Source organism: Neodiprion lecontei, chromosome 1, assembly GCF_021901455.1.
Source record: "Neodiprion lecontei isolate iyNeoLeco1 chromosome 1, iyNeoLeco1.1, whole genome shotgun sequence".
Lineage (NCBI taxonomy): Eukaryota > Metazoa > Arthropoda > Insecta > Hymenoptera > Diprionidae > Neodiprion > Neodiprion lecontei.
Window position 1 is genome coordinate 3,141,249 of NC_060260.1, and position 18,689 is coordinate 3,159,937.

General features: G+C 48.9%; 1 protein-coding gene across 4 annotated transcripts in view; it reads left to right on the plus strand.

The window, feature by feature from the left end:
* The window catches only part of LOC107216756 (homeotic protein ultrabithorax-like), a 118,983-nt gene that overhangs the window by 49,040 nt on the left and 51,254 nt on the right, over positions 1–18,689 (plus strand). For 3 of the 4 annotated variants that reach the window (XM_046730087.1, XM_046730069.1, XM_046730080.1), the window contains exon 2: positions 5,763–5,816. The exons of the other annotated variant lie outside the window; for it this stretch is intronic. In XM_046730087.1, the coding sequence (XP_046586043.1) occupies positions 5,763–5,816 (54 nt within the window). The remainder of the gene's footprint in view (positions 1–5,762; positions 5,817–18,689) is intronic. 4 annotated transcript variants of the gene reach the window in all.

The window sequence follows — 18,689 nt, forward strand, 5'->3', positions numbered from 1 at the left end:
TCTCCTATCACCGAAGTAAATCTAGCCGCAGGAGAGCTGTGATCGAAAGGAAGTCGGCGGTGTCTGGAAAGCACGACTACAACCCTCGTCCCCACCTACACAAGATGAGAAATCCTTGCCGGTCGTTCGTGTTTATTCACACGCCCAAGGATCACGGAGAACCAAGTGCGGTTCGCAGGATCCATGGAGGCAGCGTTTGTCATAAATCTGTGCCTAATTGAAAGACGGCTATTGGAGCTGGGCGCGGGGCGAAAAAACTAGCTGCGGATCTACGCCAAGGCGACGAGCCGACATCCTGCAGGGCCCTCTATGTAGGGCAGTGAAACTCGCTTTGGATCTTGTTAGAAGAACGAATGGTACCGGGACTCGAGGGGCGGCGGAGAGGGGCGAGAGATACGGACGAGGTGGATGTAATGGGGGGGCAACGCCGAGAGGCGAAGAACTAAGGAGAAGATAGGCATTGAGAGATAAGGGACGCGCCGCGCTATCTCTTCTACGAGGAGTCTGATGGGGAGGCGCGGCTCGAGGGTGGCCGCTGACTGGATCTCGAAATCAATTTGGGGAACCATTCACGGAAAATTGGATCGAGCCAAACTCCTAGTCTTCCCTTGGAACGTTATAAATTTACCAGATTTAGGCACACCTCGTGTACATGCGCGTGTATACCAGCTACGCGTATGTCTACTGTTTTAAATCCATTACTATTAACGGGTACGCTTCGCGTGTAATCGCGGATTAACTTTACTTACCGTCAAAATCCCCAGCCTTCGCGAATTCCCGTTGCTCGTACCGCTCGGATACGCGTGAACCCTTCCAAATAATAACGTCTTTGTTACGCGTTTATATAACGAGGATAAGCCAAAATCCTCACGGAAGTAATGATGCTTGATCGATAATTATCATAAACGGTGAATAAGACTCTCTGCAATATCTCTATAAATATATGTATACTTTGTACGGTTGGAACATCAAGAGACTTCGTTATTTTATTCACTGTCCTAAACAGCTCTTTGGGAATAAAATGTCAGGGACTTTTATAACGTGCCGACGGTTTTGGATATCTCATTAAACTTTCGCACCCTGCCTCACTCGTCGAGTCAACAATCGGGATAATTCCATTAATTCACTTTACAGGGTTTAATTCCATTACACGTAGGTACGTCTTCTGAGGTCAAACGAATGGGGCATTTTTTTCTGACCTTCGCTCGTTTCTCGTACGTTTGATATATTCGATTCTCTTATTTTGTTTCGGCACAAACGATAAGACTGAAGGGAGGTTGCGCAGCGGGAGCATCGAAGTCTCAGAGCGTAGAAGTGGGAATGAGTCGATGACAGATAAGATAGAACGTGCAAGAAACATTAAATGTATTTTTCTTACTCGGAGTTTTATAGAGGAGGTAACGCACAGAGACGTCGGTGCAGTGTGGTTGTCTCGTTAATTTTCTAACAAGTTACCAAAGGTTCGACCTGCACCAGCTAGAGATTATACTTTATGTTATTTGGAGAACAGACGCGAGAAAATACGGTGCCTAAAAAATACCCTGGATAACGAGGTGACGAGAAGACAGAGGGGGTCATCCGAATGAATCGTAACTCGACGAGGCCGAAAAACGGCCAAGGAGAACGCCCACGACACCCTCTCGAGCAGCGCGTTCGTCTCTGACCTGACGCTGTGCAACGTCACGCGGTGCACATGCGGCAAGAACATCTTTTTCGGTACAACATCGCGTGGTGCTCGAGAAGAACTGCAGTTCGCACACACTACTAATCGTCACGGTTGTTTCGTTTATATAACGTGGAAAATGCGAATGAACGATCGAGTCGCGGGATATAAATTGCTCGAACAATGTCCCTCTCTTGGTAAGGGAAGAGAAAAGGGGAAAGAAGAAGAAGAAGAAGAAGAAGAAGAAGAGGAGTAAGGAGAAACAGCCTGCAGGCGCTGCTCTCTCCGGGCAGCGTCCCGAAGACGTACCCGTTTCGTTGTACGTACACGGGGCGAACGCAGAGTCGCGGGGCCCGCGGGCCCATCGGGCATTGAGTTGTAAAAGCGGTCGTTCGGTCTCGCCGGCAGGCAACGAGGCGGCACACGGTTGCTTATGTAAAGGCACCAAGCACCAGCACCAGCGGTAGCATGCCACTTGACGAGTGGACGTTGTACCGGCGTTCCTCTTCAGCGTCGTTCTTTCTCTTTCCCTCGACGTTGCTCCGCGTCTTCATCTTCGTCGGCAACCCTGAGGTACAAACGTCCGTTTACTCGTCGCAGTTCCGGGGTTTCAGAAAACGATCACGTCTCGGTTGATCGCTAAATTGCATACCGACGAATTATTCGTGGGGATGAAAATGTGGATGATCGTCGCGAGGATCGGGACTCTGCGGCGTAACTCGCTTCAGCGTGTAATCTATCTGGACCAGGTTCAAGGGGAGCGAAACGTTGGTTCGACTCGAGGATGAGGAGGATGAGGAGGACGAGGGGAGCCGGCCGGAGGGCCGAGGGACGCGATGACGAGCGTGAACCGGTTATATGGGCGAGGCCCTTTACTTATTCGTCTTCTTGTTCCTCTCTTCGTTTTCGTTGGTGGATAGAGAGCGGGGGAGCAAGGAGGAGGATGGAGATCGGCGGAACGGCGGGCGACGTGGAGGTGAAGAAAAAGCGTCGAGGTATCGGCGGCGGCGAGGCGCGGGCGGGAAGGTATACCAAGTATGGTGGCAAAGAGGACGACGACGGTGGGACGAATCGGCGGGGCCGAAGGGGGGCCCGAAGGGGGCCGGAGACGGGATGAGGAATTCTCGTTGGCTTCGCTTCGATGTCTTTATACGCGGCCCTTGTACGCCCTGGGACATATATCTGTCTGCGCGGAGCGAGGCGCGCCGCCAAAAAATCAGATCGAGTGTAAAAATCGCATAAACTCGTCCTGCTGCTGCCGTTCCTGCCGCTGCCGCCGCCGCGGACTCCCTGCGACGAGGGCCTGCCGCTCCGCAACGCGGCAACGGCAACGGCAACGGCAACAGCCGGTTCAGCTCCACCTCGTGTGCCGAGGCCGATCACCTCTCATATTTTCTCTTATTCTACACGTCTGTGCCCCGACTCGGGAGTTATACGCGGGTTGCCGCGCTTATGAAGGATCCCCGCTCTCTTTATCGGCGCACATTCGAGAGGGTCCTGCCCTCCAGTCGCCCTCCGGTACAAGCGTATCCTCTCATATCGTCCTTAACGAAACGCATTCGACTCGCAGCAAGCAATCACCTTCGCATATTACGATTTCGTCGTGGAAAATCATACCCAGTATCACTTTTTTTTTCACGCCATTTCTTACTCTCGCAATTATTTTTCGATATCTCGGCCCGTGAACGTCAACCTAATTCCCTCCCTCACGTTTTGGAATATGCGTATAACGCGCAAGTAAGATTTTCACCCCTCAGGTTCTTCGATTCGTAAGTTTCAACGGAACCGGGCTCTGGAGTCGGCAATAACGTTCTAATTAACCCGTATACAAACGGTATGATCGTCGGTAATCGAATCACACCACCCGAGTATACGCGGATAAATCATCAAGTCCAGCCGCGGCGCGCGGCGAGCCGCGGTAAAGTAGCCGGGAATAATTCACGGATGAGATCTTGGCGAACACCTCCAACCAATCTGATCGAGCCGGTGTAATAGTTATTGCCCGAGTGGCGGCAGTAGTTACCTACCTACACGGATAGTCGTACGCCTTCCACGTACACCGCAACAATAATCGGGCAGAGCTTTGGTACCGCGCGCGTTTGCTCGAGCCGCGATCGAGATCTGCGGCCTGCCTTGGAGTCGCTCTGGGCGTAGGTACGCGTCTCCGAAGCGATCGACGAGGCTCTACGTCGCAGACAGAGACAGAGAAAGCGTGAAGGTGGTAAAGGTTTCGAAAAGTGTAGCGAGCGCGAGGCGAACCAGAGACACGGACAATTATCCATTCGAGCTTTATACTCGGCGCTGTTTCTGCACGCCGTTTTGACTTGACTCGGCTCTCGCCCGCTCGCTGCACTTCGTCCTGGTATTACGCCCCCCGCTTTAACCTACACGGCCGAACCGGAGAGCCCGGTGTACCAGTCCTGCAGTGGTTACAGCGGTTGCAATGCACCTCCTAACGAGCCCGCTTTGTTTTGCGGTGCATGCATGCCCATGCTCCGTCTGCCCAACGGACGGTACTCGCTTCCACGTCCGCTATACAGGGTGTCTCTGTGACGAACCTGCCGGTCGACAAAATTGGAATTACGAAAGCTCCCGTCAAGGCGACGAATTTCGTTGGGAAATTCAAGTTTGGAATATTCGCTATCACGATTCTTACAAACCATTTTATACCACAATTGTTGTCGATCAATACCAATTGTATACCTTGTCTATCACACTGTACAAGTAAATAAATTGTAAATGATTAACTAAATAAATTTCTCTGAATATTTAAATTGATCCTTCTTATGAGTCAAATTGATTTAACCTGGATAAATTTCTTACATATACTCGAACAGTGACTTTATTCACCATTATTGTAACATCAAATTTGGAAGATGATATTTTTTTCTACACATCGGCGAATCTGAAATACAAATAGCGAAGCGATATTTGATTATTGCCCGGAAGACACCGGGTATAGGAGAAACGAAGTGAGGAAGGGTATCTCCTCCGGAGCGACCGGTTCCATACATGGCTTTCGAAGGCTTCTTCTTCTTACACTAAGACTCGAAGACAAGCATCAGCTGCACCGTTTTCTCGCTAATGAGATGGAATTGAACGTGGCCTAAGATTTTTCTAGACTCTCTTTCGAAGCTGGCGAGTTCTCGCTGTATGGTGGAGTAGGTTGTGTGCAGGGGGGGTAGGGTGCGGGAGACGCGCGGCGGTTCGTTCTTATTTCGTTCTCCTCTAGTTCGTCGCGCGCGCGGCGCATTCTAACCGATCTGGAAAGAGTTTCTCGTTCGCGATCCGGCGAGCCGCTCCGCAGCGGCGTTCTTTGATACCAAATCGTTTAATTGTGTCCCATTAGCTCGCCGGTAAGGTATAATACGTGTAGAGGAAGACCGGACTCTTCTGCCCTTCCATTCCGCACCCCCTTCCCCCGTATCGCCACCGCGCCATTTAACTTCTGCGCCCCCATCATCGTCGGTCGGAACACGCGGACGTATATAACGCGAAGATCGTCACGCTCGTTGCAAAAGTCTACCCGTGCTTTATAATAATTGCGCTGATCGCAAAACCCGTCGGAGGTTTTTCCCTCCGCATTTCAAGGCGGCCGCATGGCAGCGGTGTTGAAAAATGAATGGCAAAAGCGTCGTTTCAGCTGTGCTCCATCCCTTGAAACCGTTCAACCCCCTTCTCCTCTCTTAGCTGCATCATCCGTACGTGACGTAATGCCGATGTGACGCCAACGCGACGCCGGCTATCGGGAGCAATGGCCGTCCAGTCCGAGATCCAATGGATGCCACTTTTTTCACAAAAATTCTTATGCGACCATTGCTCGAAACATGAACGAGGATTTGAGCCGCGTATTCGAGGTCGTTTGGCAGATTCGGTCCCTCTCGAACTGGCCCCGTCACGTTTTTGGTATTCAGAACCGAGTCTGGAGGTATCGGATTTATGGAAATCGATAAACGGAATTCAGAAGTGCTGATTCACCTCATTAGCCATCCCGACTCGTTCGAATGCCACATCGAATGTTGTAATATTATCTCGACAAATGCATGAGGTTCCACCCCGAGTATGTCGAAGCTATTGATGTTTTTATTTCGTGTTTCAGGTAAGCAGAATATCTCGGATGTAAGATGTTATATGGAAACGTGGTTCAACCTCGGTAAGTTCGTGTCGTTATTTCATTAATATAATACGTTTTCATTAAAAGAAATCCATCAATTCATCATCCGTGGACATTCGTCGTGAAAGGTGCGTCAAAGTAGCTAAAATTATCCTACAATCGCTATCGAATTTCCCACATCGTCAATGTTTCAAACACCCATTCTTCCCCCCCCCCCCCCCCCCCCCCCTCGACGCAAAACGTCACCCCCAAGCGCAAGCATTCCGAAACGATCGAGGATCTGAAAATCCTTGGTAAAAGCAGCTGCACACCCGTGTACTGGTAAAATGTAAATCGGCCAAGGTATCGTGGGCGAAGATACGGCGCATGTATAAGCCGCGGAACCGATGGCAAGGGACAACGTGGCGTACCTTATACCATCCCGACCGGGAGCAAACTCATTACGAAGGAATACCTTCCTTATACCAAAGGCTAGAAGAGGCGACGCGAGGGTTACGGAGATGGTCGAAGCGTCGCCTCGTTCCCGGTCTGCACACGGAGGACTTCCTCCCTCTCGGAGGCAGCAACGAGCCTCTCTGCCTGACAGCCGGCTAGTGAGGATTTACGGCCGAGGCATTCGAACTCGAGGAGCCGCGGAGCGAAGCGCATGGTTTCATCGCATCGAGTGGGGCCAATGAGATTACGGGCCGCCGTAGGCGCCTGAGACCACGGCTCTTGGCCTAGCTCGAGGACCGTATCAAGATAGCCAGGACGTGGTTCCCCGGTAGTCGTGCTCCCCCGTTCCGGCGTGAGTTCCGCGACGTCCCTCCTCGCGTCATCGGCGTCTGTTGAACGGCTCGTTTAGTGATGCACTATTCGGCGGAAGGTTCGCGAGGAAAAACTGTCGATTTATACCTAGGCAAAAAAGACACCTCCGAGCGTAGAAATATGAGCCGCAAATTTTACGTCCCATTAAGACGGCGTGTAATGGGTTATATCTGGCGTTTAATCTGCACCAATTGCGGCATCACTTAACGTACCTAACCTAGACCTGTCAGCGACCAGATTCGACAGAAAGATATCACCGATGCTTAACGCGATTTGCGAAGATGCTGCAGCTGCACTTCGTATTTTATTCACCATTGAAAATTGCGAAATGCTTGAGATCTTATTTATTCGTTTATTTTTCCTTCCCTTTCTCACTACCCCCCAACCCGATGAAACGCGTTAGTGCGCGGTAATCGAAGCTTTCGAATTATCAACCGGTACCGACGAACCGCTGCGTTATAACGTATGTATAATACGAAAATCGAATCGACCCTGGATCCCGAAGAACCGACTGGTCGTTATAAATCTTGCTTGTTGTTCTTTTTGTTTCAATTGTATTTTACATCTCTCTTCCCTCTCCCGCTTTCTTCATCTCGAATATAAAATAAAAGGCACTGAATAACGTTGTAATAAAGTCGTAGTTATATTTTACCTCGCGTACATGGAGTCCGAGCCGGTCGATTAATACCTGTTTTATATACACGCTGGACGATCGTATAGAGACGTCTGTGCGGGTTTATATCGCGTTGCTGTACCTGTGCATAAGTAATAACAATAACAAAAACAACAACAATAATAACAATAATGAAAACAACAACACGAAACCAGCAACGGTACCGATATAAATAACAATGATAATAATTCGGTCGAAAAACGCCGGAACATCCTTCGATGATTATCAGCTCGTAAATCCCGGTATAAAGATATCGCGAGTAAATTGCCGGACGATCCAGTCCGTTCCACCAACACTCGGGGGTTTTGTCGACCATTTCGAACCCCTTCCTTCCTCCCTCCTCCTCCTCCTCCTCCTCCTCCTCCTCCTCCTCCTCCTCCTCCTCCTCCTCCTCCTCCTCCTCCTCCTCCTCCTCCTCCTCCTCTTCTCACCCAACTCCTTTTGCAGACGTTCGAGAGTCCCCGAAATGCGCGTACGTGTACGTGACGCATGCACACCGAATGGCACAGAGCTCACCTGCAAGTATCGGTGTTGGCTGTTGCACTGTGCTATGTTACACGTATACGTACAGGTAGGTAGGTATGTGTATAAAGGCGGAATATCGACGGGGCGGCAACAGACCAATCACGTGCCGGCTACTAATTTGCTGCTCTCAAACAGCTGCCGTTCTGCCGCCTATGCGCCCGGTTCCTGCAGATTCCCTCGCTGCTGCTTATAGGCGCTGCTGTGCACCCGATTCTTCGCCCGAGCCGATCGACCGGCTCACGCTGAGAGGCCCGATCGCCCTCCCTTGGTCCTCTCTCCGTCTTATTCTCCCCTCTGCCATAGCTCTCTTCCACTTCTTGTCCTTACCTCCTCATTCTTCGACCGCAGGCTGCAGTCGCCGTACCCTTGGCCCTCCGTCCGTCGACCGCCCTCCTGCCCGTATTCCTCGATGCGGACAAAACATTTCTTAATTGGGTTTCGTCCGGAGACGAGGAGCCGGCTGTTTTCTCTCTTTCTCTCCCTCTCTCTCTCTCTCTCTCTCTCTCTCTCTCTCGAGAAAGATCGCTTCGCTAGGTTTTCTTGTCCTTTCGTTCGCTTATTTATATTTATATATTTATCCTTTCGTTTGTTCACTTGTTTATCCTTGGTTTCCCCCTTGCTGCGAGCCCGAAACCGTATCGACGGTTTTTCCGCTCACGTGGTTGTTCGCTTTCACTTCACCTATAATCGAGCTGCTTCGCTAACTAATTCGCGTGGTCTTCCTCGTGGATGAACACCTCACCGATCCTCGGTTTTATCCAACTGCGCGCGCGTTGTTCAGCGGCCACTGGCCTCCCTCGTGTTTATACATAGTGCATTGCGTCGATGCGTGCCAGAAGCCTTCCTCTTTTTCTCAATGCACTCACTGTTGTGTCTGACTTTACACGCGCGCCTGTAATGGCTCTTTTTGCAAGACTGACCAAAAAAAAAAAAAAAATGAAAGGGAAATAGAAAAAGAGGGAGGAAAAAAACGCCAGCTGCGATGCTCTCAATCTCTCCCTTTCTCCGCACTTTATGTTACGTAGGTACTCGATGCAGTTACATTTGCAGCGAATGATCTCGTTCGACGTGACGGATCTTCGTCACAAATCTTGACTCAATGATCGAGAAGGACGCTGGCTTGATTACGGGCTAGACGACGATGCATGTAAAAAGTATAAATTCCATTGATTAATGTATCGAGTGCGATATAGTTGAAGTAGACGGCATGAAATGAGCTCATGGCGGAATGTTTATACGGACCTCGAAGCTGGAACAACGATAGTCCCATACATGTATGAAGCGAGCATATATAACGCGTTTCAAGTTGGTTATAGAAGCACGCCGTCGAGTTGCTGCAACGTCGTTAAGTCGGTCTTTATACCGAGCAATCTATAAAGCATAGGGATACAAGCGGATACCGTAGAAAAATCGGAAATAATAAGATCAGCCTTTGTCGCTGCGGCGGCCCCGTATTTCGCTATCGTCGACAGCAGCGGTGCAGCAGCAGCAGCAGCAGCAGCACCAGCAGCAGCAGCGGTGCAGTCGAGTTGCAGCTCGCAAGCCCGGCTATATCTGACGGAGAGAAGGAGAGAAAAAGGAAAAAGGGAGAAAAAGAACAGGGCGTTTGAGTAATGGCGGCGGGTCGCGATGCAGCGAGACGTAATGAAATCCAGCTTGCAAGCCGAGGTGTTTTGCTCCAATCCTTGCAGCGCAAAGAGCCCTGACCACCCCCGGCCACCCCTGACCCCTCGTGACCCGCACTGACCATTCTCAACCTGGACAACAAGGTCAACCTTTGCGGATTTCTCCTCGCCTTGTCGAGTCTCCGGACGCGTTTTTGCTTTCCAATATACAGCCTGCCGCGTTTTTTTTTTCCTTTTTTTTTTGTTCCTTTTTTCACTCCGAACGTTCACAACCCGATTTTTTACACCTCCGCTTTTCCTAACGCCACCTCAATTCATTGTTTACCAACTTTCACCGAATTTAGACGCCCGTGCGCTCCCCTGCAGTTACCGGGACACAAAAAGTCGAGAGTGGCAAAAAAAAAAGGGAGGAAGGAAAAATCATAAAGGGGATGAAATTTATGGGGGCTGTTTGTATACACACCTCGAGTCTTGAACCGGCTTTGGTGATTCTCCGCTTTGTTCTCTTATTTGCGAAAGGGCAACGGGAAATAATTTGAGAAAGAGATTACATACCATTGAAACGGGTTGGAGTTTGTCAATGACGAAAAAAGAAAATCAAATCAAATTGATAAAACCCCGGATGGGAATTGGTTAGAACCCATTGGTTCTTCACTCGAGAACTTTAATCGATGGTGAATTAAGGATCACGCGCCAAAATCAAGGCTATTGGGTTATCGGAGTAAAGGCTGGAGGATCCTAGACGTGCTAAAGAAAAGGAGAGAAAAAACCCTCGAATAAAATAAATAAAACATGAAACTCTTACGTAGCAATCCAAAGACGGCCGAGTATTGAAGTTGGCAACCATATTCTTGCCAATTCTTTTCAAGGGCTTCCAGCCGTATAAGCGTAAAATATGCCAAAAATTTCTCTTGAATATAAATTCACGGTACCAGGATTTGAAAAACTTGCAGATGTCCTGAAAACGATCGATCGTATCATTTCTCACGATAGAGCTTCGCCCTGTTTTCTTTGGTATGAAGGGAGCCTCTGTTTCGAAACTCTCCGACACTCAGAGGCAACCGAACATGAGCCAAAACCAGACGAGTACGAAGGCTCGAGTTGAAAAACGATAAAATAAGACGCATCGAAGGCTCGTTGGCAGCGTTTTTCAGACGCATGATTTATAACGATCACAGCCTGACTCAGCGGTCCGGAAAAACAGGCACCGATAAATCGCGCGCACAGATCTTGTTTGACCAATAAAAGTATGGCTTGCGAGGATGAGGGTTAAAGAGGAGACGAAAAAAAAAATAAAAATAAAATAAAAATAATAACAAAAATAACAATTCAACGACGGAAAGCGACCGCCTGGCTTTTTGTTTTTTCTCCCAAGCTGGGATAGTAATTAAAGTTAGAATTGGACAGGGTCGGTGCAAGTTCGACGCGTCGCAGACGGCACCAAAGGGAGGAAGGGAAGGCTATACGGCACCCTCAGGGTGACGGCCTGAGCTATTGCCCAATAAAATGACGCGGGCAGTCGTGGTCGAAATGGCGTTTCGATTGATACTATTATTGTTATGGGTGACCTGGGACGCCCAAGGGTGACCAGGGAAGATAGCGACACGCGGGTCGCACCTAAGAGATATAAAAGGGCGACCCAAGCAGCGCGGGAACCGAAACAGACGAGGTCGAATTCCCGGATTCTGCAGAGCAGTCCCGGAAAAAATTTTATTCCGTTAGTGCACAGCTGCGTAAGCCTGCCCGCGAAAAGAAAAGCGGCTCGTATGTCAGGAGAAATGAAGTTTTTCTGCTTGTATAACGTTTCCTGAACCCCGCAGGAAAAGGATATAGACGAGGCTATATAAGGGCTCTCGAGAAGCGTGCGAGTTTACTTGAAATATTGCCAATTTGTAGAAAGCCGAGTTATACAGGCTTGATTGCGTCGGGGGCCCAAAAACAATCAATTTACCCGTGGCGGTACGCAGCCGGTGATGGTATGCAAATCAATTCGGCAGTTTCCAATGATTTACAAGAGTGCGTTGGTTCAATTTGTTTAAGTGTATCCCGATTCCATCCGCGTGGTTGCAAGCTCGAGCTTGCGGGAAGAAGAGAGGGCGCAGGGCGCAAACCACGCACCTTAAACCTCGCCCGCCATTCAGGCCGGATGTTCGACGAAGAAATCTGAAGTACCGACAGCTCACGTCTTTCTCCCGAAAAATGCATCGGCTGACTGGTTATATGTGGAGCGTATAAGACGTGGGGCGCCCTTATGCGAGAAGGCGAAATTTAAATATAACTAAAAGGTCTTGTGGCACAATCCAGGAATAGCGTTTGCCTTCTGGCGGTTGATTTGCCTTGCATGAAGCTTACGGCGGCGGTTCTGAGCCGTATGGAGAAGAGGAAGAAGAAGAAGAAGAAGAAGACGAAGAAGAAAGAGGCGTTTCTTGGTGTATACGTAGCGCCGGAGAGCTTCGCGAAACGCTTCGGGGTAAACCTAGGCGTCGCGACGCCGTCGTCCCTCTTCTATTCTTTATCTTTTTACGCTCCAACGTCCTCCTAGAACGCAACCCCCAATCCCCCGCCCTCATTCCACCCGTATCACCAACGGTATGCAACGCTGTGTGTTTTATGCAAATGTAATCAGATTGTTTGCGATTTTCTCTGCTACCGCCGTTCTTCCAACCAACCTACATATACTCCGAGCCCGGATATACTGCATAATCCCCCCCCCCCCCCCTCTTCCTTGCGAGTTTACGAAACAAACACCGACTATTGACGCATGCGGGTCATTTCGATTCTTGTTTTTCTCTTACTAAACTTCACAGTCGCTCGAACGAAATTACAAGCCGTAGATTTTCTCTTTCTTTTATTTGAGCAAAGTTTCTTCCATACTGCAATTTGACAGTTTATGAAACTTCCGTTTAAATTTTAACATATCATTATAATTGTATAATTAGATGTCGTACTGTTTATTTCAATATTATCAACATCGCACAGAGTAGCGTTATATTTAGAAACTTTTTTTCATATATTTTTTCAAGAATATATTCGATCGGATGACCGGTTACTTTTCTTTTCCTGCAGTACATCCGTCATATTGAAATCACTCTTGTTATACCTATTCCGTTTTACAGAGAATAAAAAAGAAACGTGGTCGATTGCATACAAATTCTCTTCAAAGATCGTCACAAACGTCAACCTAGCTTAAGCAAAAAATTGTCTGCATCATGTAACACCGATAATTACAACCCTTCTATGATGACCGGTGTTGAACTCCCCTCCCCATAATAAAGAGAAAATTTTACCGCAAAAGTTTCGAACAAGCAGGAATTCCACCCACCGTTTACAGTATAATAAATAAATAATATAATCATGTTTGGAATTTGCCGATCGTGTATAAATAATAGGATAATATTTTGATCACGATCGTGCAGCGTGCAGTGAACTGCAGTCACGGAGCTGCGATGACCGGTTGGACAAGCGGCGGAGCGCATAATGAGGGATAATTTGCGCCACGGCACTCAAACTTGCACACATATATCACCATCGATACGCCGCATCAGAACTGGTAAATACCGGCTACCGTTTCATCCGGCGAGAAAGATGAAGTACAGTACATGATACAGAGATCGAACCAGTTTCGCACCCCAAAGCTGAAAGGGGCACCCGACGGAGCGAGAGAGATAAATAGAGGGGATCGTCGCTTGCGGTGCGCGAAGTGGAGTCGAGGAGTGCAGGCTGACTGCATGCACCTCGTTCTCTGTCCTCCTTCTCTCACCACTGTTCGTACCTTCAGCCAAGGTGTGTGTATGTATGTATGCGCGCATGCATACCCTGCATATCTCTCGGCACATACGTGCCTCCATCCCTCCGCCCCTTGCAGATGTACAGATATAGATGTAGTTAACGGGGGCGGTTGGGGGGCGGGAGCGTTGGTGCATGCTTTGCCGTGATGGCAGTAACTCCGGAATCCTGGGGGCTTAAGCTCGCGCGGCGAGGATCAACGGGAAACTTCCCGTCGAAGCTTAAAGGCTTCGCGGTCGCTCGCTCTCTCCGCCTCCACCCCCTCCACCCCCGCCTACCGCGTCTCCACCCCCTCGCTGCCCTCGCGGCGGGGCCGCCAAAAGTACTTTGCGAAAGGTTAACGAGCCACCGCGATCTCGGACCGTGCACCGATCTTCCGCGTCCACGCGACTCTTGTCATTTTTTCAAATTTAAGGGGAAAGGGTCAGCCTTCGTTCCGGCAAAACTGGGAGCCGGTTGAATAATCGGAATACCTACGACTACGAATACACGTGGAAAACTCCCGGTGATCGCGATTTGAAACGATGCAGATTCGGAAGACCTTATACTTCGCGCTGCTGTTCCGCTTTGCGATTTTCTGCACAAGGCGTTGCGAGGTAGCCGCTAAGCTAGACAAAGAACCGCGAGAATGCGGGGCAATTTATTAATTCTTAACGGCAACAAATCACGGTTCATTAGAGGCACCCATTATTACGAGGCGATTGTACCGTCGCGAAGAGAGGATACTTCCTAGCAATTTGTCAGCCCCTTTACTGTATCCGCATCCCTGTTTTGCGGACGATGTGTATATACATATACATACATATATATATATATATATATACCTACCCGTCTCTTTCTCACTCGCGTAAATATCTATAACTATAGGTATATACAATAACACCGACCCTTTGGAAATTGCCGTTGGGTATGCGTGAGATACACACTGCAATGCTGCCACCGTATAAAGAGAGATAGGATGTATCTAATAAAGACATTAATATCAGCCACAAGTGTATCTAGATAAATTCCCGTGGTGAATTCTACCGCGGAGGAAAGTTGCGAACTTTGCCTTGAGGCGGATTGGTAGGAGGGGGGGACTAGACTTGGGTGGGAAAGGGAAGGAGGAGAAGGAGGAGGAGGTAAGGAAGGGAACGAATGGTGGTCACGTATGCGAATAGATTATACGATCACGATTTCACGACTTGAAAACCCGGTGGCTGCGGCTATAACATCGCACGAACCATCTTTGTTGCTTTGCTGCTTGCGTTTATGCGGAACGCCGACTCGCTGGTAAGATGAAAAAATATAGTAATAATAACAGCAGCGGCAACACCAAGAAAAACAAGAATATTTGAAAAGATGGTAATTTTAAGCGATCCATCAAGAGGATTGAAAGAAAGAATAAGAAAAAAAAAAGAAGAAAAATACACCTCCAGACCGAGAGAGAAAAATCATCGCGTCGCAAATACATGTATGCCAGTTACACGTACATACATGTATAATAAGATATCGTCTATGTCATCTCTTCTCTCGAGAAGCCTGATGACAGTTCATACTTTTTATAGCTTCATTATTGCTTACCTCGATAAATAATCGTTATGAATTCCTCCTCGTCAAGGTCATTGAAAATGGTTGCTCGGTGTTCCGAACAACAGAGAAAAAGAGAGAAGTAGGATGACGCAGTCGATAATTAACCCGGGATGTTAATCGGCGTTACAATGTTTTCGCATTCATAGTTTTTTATATATACATATATATGTATATTTTTTTTTCTTCGTCCCTCCTAATCAACCGTAATTCAGGTATAATTATACATCCACTGACCGTGAATTTTTTTTCTCTCAACCTTTTAACGCCGATCGGTGAACAACCGACAAGTGCAAAAGCGCGAGTCTTTCATCTCTCGTTCCCGGAATGATGGCGACTTAGCAGCCAGGGCGTTTTGTCCGCCCGTGGGCGAGGCTCCTGTAATGGGAACGACAGATGCTGAGCGGACGCCATATTCTGGGGAAAGAATCCATTGGGACTCGGGATTGACTATCGGGGTCGCGCCCAAACCCTCCGAGCCCAACCTGCGACCCTCCGATCCCGAAAAGAAGGCTGTGATGCACAGACGGATGGACGGGTAGGTAGATCGGGTTACCCACCTTCCGACACAAGCGCCGATCACCGCCCCCATCCGTAACAATTTCCCTGATTAGCTTCACCGGCTTACAATTCGCCAATTTACCCAAAAACTCGTAAAGCATCGACTGCCATAGGACCGCAGTCCCACATGCACAATATCGCACGCACGTGTCTCTCTGCACGGCGAAACGAGGAGGGATGAAAGCGCGAGTGAGACAATAGAGAAAGGGAGAAAGAGAGAGAGAGATAGAGAGAAGGGAGGGAAGGTATACGGTTAGCCGCCATATGCGTGGCACATCTCTCACCTCTCTGGACCCAAAACCGAACTAATCTATTTTTGGAACATTAATAATCGTACCGTTCGTTCGCATCGAATTTCCCCGCAACCCCCCGCGTGTTCGGTCATCACGATTTTCGACAATTATAATAATTAGATATTACTACGTGTACTTATATACGTACATATTGAAGCTCTGGAAACTGTAAAAAAAAAAATTACTGTGTTAAAATTGACCAATACTGACCGGTGTGGACTACCGTAGAACAATTCTTGTGGTCAATTGAGAACTTGAACGTCAGTCGATGTTAAATTAACATAAAAAAATATTCCATAGAAGTCTACACCGCATTTTTTTTCCACAATTACCGAACGTGCTCAAGGCTGTACGTAAAGTTATGAAAGGTTGAAAAAGGTTCGGTAATTTATAACCATCAGGCGTCATTCAGCCGCGCTGGTATCACGTACAATAAGTCGATTATGGTTTGTGGCTAGATGCTGGGGCAGAGTAGGTATACATAATACGGTGGATCGAGTGCATACGAGTGCAGGGTGGTATTTTTCCCCCGGGATAAAATGGTCACGAACAAGTATAAAGACGCCGTATCCCAACCGGCAGCATCTTCATACTTACACGCTGGGTATAGTTTCACGTTCGTCGCATAACTCTGAACTACAGCCAGCCATTGATTACCGGGTGTGGGGCTAGAGCGGCGTCTTATCTTCCCCTCGCACGCCCCTGTCTGCTCCGTACAATCGTTCCTCGGGCTTGAAAATCCCCCAACCTTGAAATACCCCCGAGTTCATCCCCGGAATTAATATCTCCAGCTCGTCCGGCGGCTCGTTCATCACACTTTGTCGACCCCGCGCGTAAAACGACGTGAGTCACATTGCGAATTATTGCATCCATATTACCCGAACGGCGAACTGCGCCGCGGCAAGGCAAGAAAAACGCCAAAGGACGGATCGCGCGTTTGCCTCGCGAAACGAGTCCTCGCGGATTCCGGTCCGTAACGTTTCATCGGGTGAAAACTCGCTGCCTCGTTCAGGCACGAGATCTCCGTTTACAATTTCAGCGTAAAAGGATAACGAGGAGCTAGCTGCTCCAGCTATGCAGAGAGATATCGCGTATGCGGATAAGAAAATTGCCCTGCTCTACTGCCCTGTTGGGCAATTGAATCATGCGAACTTTTTGCACTTCTGTATTGAAACGCGAGCCAGTGTACGAGGGGGGTTCTTAAGAGATCCATGTGTATATAATTTCTCACTCAGGTTACATAATACATATAATTGTACCAACACGGCTCTTGTAATCCGTACACTTTACAACCGTTATTAAGGCTTTCATTCCGCAAACCCTATCAGGCTTCGTGTTAATGGTTAATGAGCTCGCGATAAATTCCTTCACACAGTTCGTTTTTCCTAATATCGAAAATTGCTCAACTTTCTAATACGGGTTCAGAATTGAAAATAGCGCAGAATTCTTTTCTTTCCGTGCAATTTTTCTTTCTATTCATGCATTTTTCCCCGCCGTGATTTTTTTACCTCTCCACCTAGCGAATTGACCCATCCGGACGTTGCTACAATTCTCACCGCACGACTAATAAAAAGAATAGTTTGAAAATTTCCGAAACAAGATTAGCCCATATTCGAAGATGCCGTGTCCGATTGTTTGGAGGACCGTTTGCCGGATTCGCGATTCAATCTAAAAAAATCCCTTACGATAACATCGTCGTATACCGTTCAACAATTGGAGTCCAGGTGAAAAATATCGCATGCATGTCGAAGCAAGACATGCGCAAGTATCGGACTCCAAGGTCCGAAGGATTGGTGACGGAGTGGGAGGGAGAGGGGCGAGGGGAAGGGAAGGGGGGGGAGATTTCGCAGAACATGCACACGGGACAAGGCGGAGGAGGGCATGTACTCATTTTTGACAAGGGTTATTTCTTGCGTCCGTTGCACAAGGATCCGGCGAATGACGCGATGATGACGAGCCGCCATCTCGCCGCAACTTGGGAGGTCCGCTGTTGATATTCCCCCCTCCGTTACCCCCCGTGACTCCGGCGTACCGGTCAGTCCCTTTCGAACACCGGCCTCCCCCTCTCCTCCCTCCTCACTCCTCTCGCCTCTCTCTTTCTCTCTTTCTCTCTTCGCCCTTACCCTGCCCTCGTATCTTCGGGCCTTGCGCTTCTTGCGCAGGTAAACTTCTATTCTCCTCGAGCGGAGTTGGTCGGGCCCCGCCGCCCCCTGTTATCCGGGGTCCAGACCCTCGGGAGACGTCCGAGAGACGGAGCGGAGGGTGGGGCGAGGGAGGCATGAGACCTCGGAGCACGCCACGATCATATTTTTTGCATCCTCTTCGCGAGACGTAGAGCCTGAGTGTGAGTGAGCCGATGAAAATGGTGGACCCGCAGCATTCCGGGCCGGAGGATGTATTATCGGCGAGTAGAGGTATCTCTCCGTTTCGTAAGAGGATTCGGAGTCACTGCCTGCACCTATTTAACCGTGACCGTACGACGATGACGGTTATGAATTGACCGGAGGGGGGTGAACCGGAAGAGAGCTGGTGACCCCGAAGGGCGGAGAAAGAGGAGAGGAGAACCGAAGGGTGGCGCGAAAGAGGTTTTGGCGTATAAGCGCAATCGCTGCAGCATCGATAAACGCAACGTCGGTAATAACCGGCAATTTGCGAGGACTTTTAGTTAGGCAGCTCGCGTACCCGGCATTCGTGAACGGGTCGGGGATCCGTAAGAGATGGAAGGGGTAATTGCTATAAGAGGGGTTGGTCCGTTGGCTGCTTCGTTCCTATGTCTTCTCGGCATTCTGCCGCTGATATATACGTAGGTATATACATATACGTATATACATCCCTCGGTAAAGAGAGGACGTGGTTTTCTCATCGACTTGTGCAGGACCAACCGCGTGACGCGAACCGAGTGGCCAAGAACTTTGGTTGAAAAATGTCGAACGCCGTCAACCGATTCCCCCGACCCTTCTTCTCAAAATTATACATAGGCAGGCCGATATTTGTCTGCACGTCGTTAAAAGCCCCTTCATCGGCCCGATTACATTAAACGTGTATACAGTTTTATACGGCGACCGTTTATCTC